At 43.8% G+C, this 7919-nt stretch overlaps 1 protein-coding gene across 7 annotated transcripts in view; it reads left to right on the top strand.

Annotated features, from left to right (window-relative positions):
• The first annotated feature begins 49 nt into the window (after nucleotides 1–49).
• LOC148425215 (stathmin-4-like) overlaps nucleotides 50–7919 on the top strand; it is a 22164-nt gene continuing 14294 nt past the window's right edge. For 2 of the 7 annotated variants that reach the window (XM_088412581.1, XM_088412582.1), the window contains exons 1-4: nucleotides 50–527; nucleotides 935–991; nucleotides 1060–1155; nucleotides 2191–2499. In XM_088412581.1, the coding sequence (XP_088268707.1) occupies nucleotides 470–527; nucleotides 935–991; nucleotides 1060–1155; nucleotides 2191–2384 (405 nt within the window). In that variant the 5' untranslated portion in view covers nucleotides 50–469 and the 3' untranslated portion in view covers nucleotides 2385–2499. Of the gene's footprint in view, nucleotides 528–934; nucleotides 992–1059; nucleotides 1156–2190; nucleotides 2505–7919 lie in introns of all 7 variants that reach the window. The other 5 variants (XM_088412585.1, XM_088412586.1, XM_088412583.1 and 2 more) reach the window with 5 other exon arrangements.

A 7919-nucleotide genomic window follows, 5' to 3' on the forward strand; every position in this document is an offset into this window, starting at 1 on the left:
TCTTATTATGTGGTCTTATGTGGTGATATTGAGTGTGTGTGCGTGCCCTCTTTCTGTCTAAGCCCTACGTGTTAAATTTGTATGGGTTGGATTAAGTGTGGAATTTGTTAACATCCCTAGTTAGACGTAGGTGGGATCATCACACCAGGGCACTCCTTTTAAATGAGCTTACTTACGCAAGCATCATCAGCATCACAAACCCAAATTGGGCTCAATTGAGCAATATGGAAAAGATGCTCTTTCCCGCAACCCTGATTGGCTACATTGCTTATGGTCCGCACCTCCCCAGTTCCTATGAATTACATCATTTTTCGGAAGACGCTGCAGTGCATGACGGGAGCTGCAGTGTGCTGGTTAATGAAGAGAAGTCGTCCGTCCCCCCTGAAACGTGACCAATGAAAGGCAGGTATCTGCGAGAGCCAATGAGATGTCTTGTAAATGATGTCATGCGGCAGCTGCTGTGGTCCTGATGCTGCAGAGGCGAGGAGCGCATCATTGTCATCCTCTTCATTTTCACATCCCAGGTGGTGAGTGCTCCTTTCTGCTGATTTTGTTTTCATTTGCATGCTCGAGTTAACGTTTACTCAGCGGTACTTGTTGCCTTTGATTTTATGTCCTTGTCAAACTGGGTCGGAAAATTACATCAAGGCTTGACCGCATTCTCCATGAGTGTCACGTCAACTATTAGGAAGCAGAATGACAACGAACTACAACAAAAACAGAAATGAAGAACATTTTTATTCAAAAGCATTCCGTTTGAGACAAACTCTTAAGTCCATAACCGGTTTGATGTGAATGAAATGCTTGTATATTTGATTTGAAAGAAGCTAGTGTTGATGAGGCGCTTTTGGCTTATGATCTTTGCCCTTTTAACATGTAGCCCATGTGTGCCCGGTTGAATAATGAAGGGTGAAGGTGTCTTTGCTCCTTTCAGTTGATGACCTGCTTCCTACGGCCAAAGTCTCCGTGGGCGGCATCATGACGTTTGCAGGTGCAACTCTGGCAGGCGTTTTGCCGCACACCTTTTGCCGCTTTTCCCACCTTTTTCTTTGCTTTCAGTGTGCAGAGGCAAGCACAGAGAGCTCTCACTGGTGTCCTTCCTGTGCTGGTGTGCGGTGCAAGGAGTGCCTGATGCCTCCGGCGCCAAGGAAGAAGGTCAGTTCAAAGTTCGGTTCAGCTCTGAGCCGGCTGTATTTGCGCCAGGTGTGCCGGCGTGCAGAAAGGCCAAAAGCTGATTGCGAGGTCACGCCGCCACTAAGTTGGCCCTTTGACATGCACACGCAGGTGTCCATCGTGTAAAATTAAGTGAATGTTGAAATTTTATATAGCTCGTCCAAATGCATACCCTTTTAAACTTGCAGGTGAGCATAAAAAAAGGACAGGACGGCAATATAAACTGCTCCAAAGGATTCGAGAGGTTTGAACGTTGGTGAGGAGAAAAAAAAAGCTTTGAGTCACTTGTATGGAAATACGGAATGCGCTTTTTTATTCGTTTATTTCCTGACAGAAAATACATTTGCAGACCAGTGTGAAAAATGGACTCAAATTCTGTGGATACCTTGGAACGGGCACAGACAGAGGCTAAGTACACTAAACTAGCTAGCGGGCAGCTAAGAAATTGGGAGCCGCCACGTGGGATTGGCTCACGTGCTCACCGGGTCCCGCTGTTGATCCTCGCTCGCTACGCGGCGGCCAAATGTTCCTAAGCGCTTGCCTGGCATGTCCTTTGCCACGTGTGTTACATCTCCATTCCAGAAACAAAACAAAGCCTGAACTCCCGGCGGCGTGCTTAGCGGCTGGCCCGTTGTTCACCATGTCATTTGAAATCAGTTTGAAGGCATACTTGATATTTATAGCTTGGTGCTTAAATGTTAGCTTCTGCCTAACTTGCATCAGTGCCGCAACCATTGTAAAGCGGCTATCCGCCATTTTGCCACTCGTCCAAAAGTGTTTGTCTCGTTTTCAAATGAAAGCAATCGGTTGTCCAGACTATCATTGTTCTAGCACGCCTCAGTGTCCACGCTCTGTTAGCAACCGTACCCAGGCTTTTGCCCCAGATAGGAGCTTTTCCCAAAGTCCGGGGGACGTCCCCCGCTAAACCTTTTCACACTCTTTTGTGACAAAGGCCGATAGAAACAAACGTGGCATCTCACCTTTGAGACAACAATCTTGTTCTTTGGTCACACGCAGGCACTGTGGATTTGAAGCTTGGGGCCATCCGCCATCTGGAGGCGGGCGAGCGCGCCGGCGGTCGAGCCTTCCATGTGGTCCTGGAACCACCCACTTTTTGCGGCGGGCCCCAGCTAGACACCCCGTCGTCGCCGGAGGAGAGCCCCAACCACCAGTCTGGACGGGTCCGTTGCAGCCTTTCAGGCTTAGAGTGAGCTCTACTTTGACGTGTGATTTTCATTCCAGTAGCGGGAGGCGGCGGCTCTCGGCCATTCAGCTGTGGAAAAGACCAGCAAAGAGTTCCGCGGAGACGTCGAGCACTTGTCAGAGGTGAGGTAAGTTTTGCGTCTTCTTTGGTCTCGTTCTCTTTGCGGGTATTTAAGACAAAGGGAGAAGGGCTTAAGCCAGCCTCATGGTGTCCCTCTTTGCTTGAAGAACTTTCCTTTTCTATAGGGCTATTGAGGATAGCTGCTTCCTCGACGGCAGCAACGTTTCATGCAGTCGAACTCTTGTCTGTCATCTATTCAGCTAATTTGAGAGTTTCATCCCGCATAGCAAAACAAACATGTATAAAGACTGGAGTCTCGAGGGCCATATTCTCTCATTTGCACTTGGTTTTATTTTTGCACCTAGTCAACACTTGGAATCCAAGGCCACTTTGCCATGCAAAGTTCGGCCGCCTAACTTGAACGTTTGGAAGGCAGGACTCGACGACGCCAGAGGGTGGTTGACAGCAGGGAGGTGCGTTGTGTATGTGCGTCGCTAGCTCGCACGCGAGTGGTGCCTTTATGATGGCTAGTGTGTTGATGGTGTCACATGCAGTGGTTTAGTGGAGGATATAGGCCAGGGGTGTCCAAACTTTTTGCAAAGGGGACCAGATTTGGTGTGTTAAAAATGTAGGGGATCCAACCTTGACGGGCATTCTTTACATATAACAGCAATTAATTTAAAAACATTTCAGCGAGCCATTCTGTGTTTCACATTTTCTTTTTTATTTTAATTTCAGCTATCTTAAGCATGCGTTTTGGTTAATTTGAAACGTGCATATCAAAATTCACTTGACATTCAATATTGAAATTGAATATTCACTTAACTTCACTTTTTTTAACACTTTAATTAACTTTTTTGTAACAGTTGAACAGAAGTTATTGTACTCTTGGGTGCAAATTACATTAGAAACATAAAAAAATATCTCACCATGGCAGTTTAATATTTATAAAAATTCTAAACACAATAACAGCAAAATGAACAAATAATAGTCATATGAACAAGTGCAGGGCTCATTTAAAATATGACATTAGTAACTATAAATGTTGATTGGATTTTTAAATGGTTATTATTCTGGTGTCCTCACACGGCTCTTATTAAAGATCAAACCGAGAATGTCTTCTCACACAAATACGTCGACCCGAACAAGCGTAGCCTTTTCTTACCAAATGCTCAAATCTCTCGAACTTGTCCTTATCCAGCTGTCGGTCGGTAAAAGTTGTCAAATATTGCTGCTGTGAGATTAAACTAGCTTCAAGATGTTTCAGTTTCTCGCTCCGTTCATTACCTGTGATCTTGCCATATACGTCAACATGTTTTGTTTGCTAGTCACTTCACATTGAACTCTTTAAAAACAGCCACTGTCTCTTTACAAATGAAGCAGACACAGTTGTTCCGTATTTCAGTGAAGAAATAGTCCAATTTCCACTCATCCTTGAACCGTCGGCCCTTGCAGTCAACTTACCTCCTTTTGTTGATTGTCGCCATTTTAGAAAGTTAAGTGCTCATACAGTCAATTACTCATATACTAATTTGCTGTTCCTAATTGAGCCTATAGATGGCAGCAATTAGTATACGCACGTAACAGCACTGCTGCCCAATGTATTCATTCTCCATGCGGGCCAGACTTTTTTGATTTTATGACAGAGGCTGTGGGCAGGATGGAAATTGACCACGGGCCGCATTTGGCCCCCGGGCCAGACTTTGGACATGCCTGATATCGGCGATTTGTGGCCTATATCCACTTTTTATAGAGTAAGCTTTGCCCCACATTTCCCCACTTCGAAAACCCCCCTATGCGCACCTTTCAATAATATCCAACTGGAGATAGCCTACAGGTGTCAAAGTCAAGGCCGGGGGCCAGATCTGACCCGCCACCTCACTTTTTGTGGCCCTTGAAAATGCTGATGTGACTTCAGGTTTCTGACTAAAATACCAAAATTGCAAGTTGTCTTTAACTTTGAAAAATTTGGGGGAAGAAAAACAAACATTTTCTTATTCTCCAAATCTCTTTTGAACAGTTTTTGACGACTTCTGAGATCAAATCTTGGTAAATGTGTGATCAACACACTTAAAATGTATTTGAATTCACAGTCATTCCGGCCCTCTCTGACAGAAACTATCACTACAATGCGGCCCAAAATAAAAATTTGTTTGACACCACTAGGATAGCCTGTTTTCCCCCAAGGCTGGTGAAACGGTAACCCACCCTCCTTTCTCTCTAATTGGCTGATACTCGCTGGTTTAGGCACGGTGATTGACCAATCGGCCGCAGAAAAGGGGTGATGCTAGTTCCAACTGGATTTGTGGCAAACAATTGAATCAACAAGCAGCAGTGAGCTGATGGAAAAACACTGAAATAAGTTTTAAGGTGATTTTCAAAGCAAAACATTTTTTTAAACCAGTCTTTTTCATCCAGTGTGCTACAGCACAGTGGTGTGCCGCAAGATATTGTCAGGTGTGCCGTGGGAAATTATCCTATTTGTGCCTGTGCAGTCTAGCGCCTGGCAGAGAAGCAATGTAGTACTCTTCCATACCAGTAGATGGCCTCAGCAGGTAGCTAATTACCTTGCGCTTGGAGACAAGCGAATGAGTGACGCATGGATGCAGCGTCAGGTCTGTGGATTGTGGCTAGCGGGACGTCAGTGAAAGTAATGGATACGTTTTTGAACAGGAAAAAAAGCTGACTCTGAACTAGACCCTGGACAAAACCCGGACCCAGATGAAGGCCCTAGTATGAGTGTAGGTCAAAAGAAAGCAAAGACGGTGACGTCGAGCAAACTTTCTGGCGTGAGGCAATACAACGAAAGCTGTCTTTTATTTGGATTTACTTTTACCGGAGATGCAACTGCACCGACTCCGTTGTGCTTGTTAAGTGGTGAAAAGCACTCCAACAGTGCTATTGCCCCAAGTAAGCTTAAACGCCATCTCCAAACGAAACACCCCTCAGTTCAAAACAAAAATGTGGAGTACTTTGTTCGCCTTCGTGAACACACGGAGAAACAGGCACATTTCATGAGAAAAAAAAACACTGCATCAGTGTCTGCACTAATGAAGCTGCAGCCATGGTCGGGCGCACCAAATGCTTTCGAAGTAGAGTGAAGGAAAAAAAACAGACGTGATCATTATGCACTGTTTTTTTTTTTACACCGCGAAGCCCTCGTAGCCAAGACTGTACCAACAGGCCTCGTTCCTGTGTTGGATGATGTTGCGCGCATGGTAAACTTTGTGAAGTCAAGACCTGTGGAAAGTCGTATATTTGCGGCTTTGTGTGAGGAAATGGGAGCGGAGCATAAAGCCTTGCTGTTTCATACGGAGGTCCGATGAGTGTTGCGTGGCAAGGTGCTGGCCCGTGAGTATGAGCTGCGAGAGGAACTTAGTGTTTCTGACAAATGAGGGGTCTGATTACGCAAAGCTACTTGCAAGTGATGAGTGGTGTGCAAGGCTGGCATACTTGGCAGATATTTTTCATCATCTCAATGAACTGAACACACAAAAAATGAAAACGAAAGGAAAACCTGCTTACAAGTACAGATAAAATAAATGCATTCGTTAAAAGGTTCACCTCTGGCAGCAACATTTGGAAAGTGGCAAACTTGAAATGTTCCCACTCACCAATAAATGGCAAGATGTTAATACTGCTGCAGTGAGTGAGATAATACTTAAACATTTGAAAACTCTTGAGGAGAAGATGTCATTTTATTTCTCTTCAGCCTCCATAGCACCTTGACTGGGTTAGAGACCCATGCAGCTCAGCATCAGCTGTTGGAATGGACATGTCTTTACAGGAGCAAGAGGAACCAACTGAACTGGGACAAGATCGTGGTCTCAAGCTAAGCTTTGCTGATCTACCTTTGGACAATTTTAGGTTGGCAGCTGCCAGGGAGTTCTCCATGCTAGCTAATAAGCTATTTTGATATTGCTCCCATTTTCCACAACATATCTGTGTGAGGTGAGCTTTTCAAGTCTGTGTGTGTATATATATATATATATATATATATATATATATATATATATATATATATATATATATATATATATATATATATATATATATATACACAGTGAGCCCCCGTGTTACGAATTTAATCCGTTCAGCGGCTATGCTCGTAACTCGAATTGCTCGTATGACTGGCAATCCAAACCTATGTTAATTAGTGAATGCGTGCAACGCGTGCAAAAACCTTAGGTAAAACCATCACGACTTTAAACACATATTAAAAATTAGTAACATAATCTACTGTACAGTTAAATTAAATAACATAAATATACAAAGGAAAAATGACATTTACCTTTGGGGCAACGTGACTTGAGCTGGGTGGAGGCGGAGGGGAGCAGAGACGAACGCGCAGAATTGATTTATTTATTTTCTTAAACTAGAACTTTTCTCAAACGAGAACATATCACCGGCGATTTCCTTCTCTTTAATCCATAATAGAAGAAGCCTCTCCATTTTGTTGTTGACCGAGGTCCGTCCCCTGGCAAGGAAATTCTTGCCCTTAGAAGATTGCCGAGCGGTTACGGCCATACTCACGAGCAAGGTTAACTATGCGTGCGCCTGCTTCGTATTTTTTCATTATCTCCTGCTTCGTTTCTATTGTCATCATCCTCTTACTTCTTCCTTTACCACCACTAGCAATTTTAGAAGCCATGTCTAACAGATAAAGTTTGTAAAGTCTTCACAACACACCGACCAGCTGTGCCATCAAGCTAGATGAAGGTGTTCGTCCAATAGCATATCGGCATTTCTGTGATTGACGTGACGCCGGCCAATAGCGTATCCACATCTCCATGACTGAGACCGGGACTGTGACCTTAAACGACCAATAGCTTATCGGCATCTCCGTGACTGAAGACCGTGACTGTGACTTTATAAGACCAATAGCATATCGGCGTTTCCATGTCATGCGAAAATAGTTAATTTTGTTGACGCAGCAAAGCTATAAAAATAGTGCGGACACACTGACCGGCATGTTGGATTGTTCGTAAGACGAAAGGTTTGTGCGTCAGAGGGGGACAAAAAACGCCGCGGTCCACGTTCGTAAGATGAAAAATTCATGAAACAGGGAGTTCGTAAACCGGGGGCGCACTGTGTGTATATTTATATATATATGTATATATGTGTATATGTATATGTATATAGGTATATATATATATATATATATATATATATATATATATATATATATATATATATATATATATATATATATATTTGCATATTGTGTAGTATAACTCATGGCTGGGCAACTCGGATGTAGAGTATGTCTGCTGGTGGCAACAGAGGCGTACAGAGCGGTATTGAGAGGGACCCGAGACCCAGGTGCTGTGTGTTAGGAATAAATCCACTCGTGTGTGAAAATGCCGGCTTCCTGATACCTTTCTATTGCAGAACGAGCGCGCAAATTGTTGGATGAGTGGCAGTTAGGTAAGGTCACAAATTGGAGTCAGATTACTAACTTGAGTTTATGTTCATTTAGAAA

Source organism: Hippichthys cyanospilos, chromosome 4, assembly GCF_059441005.1.
Source record: "Hippichthys cyanospilos isolate Australia breed blue-spotted pipefish chromosome 4, RoL_Hcya_1.0, whole genome shotgun sequence".
NCBI lineage: Eukaryota > Metazoa > Chordata > Actinopteri > Syngnathiformes > Syngnathidae > Hippichthys > Hippichthys cyanospilos.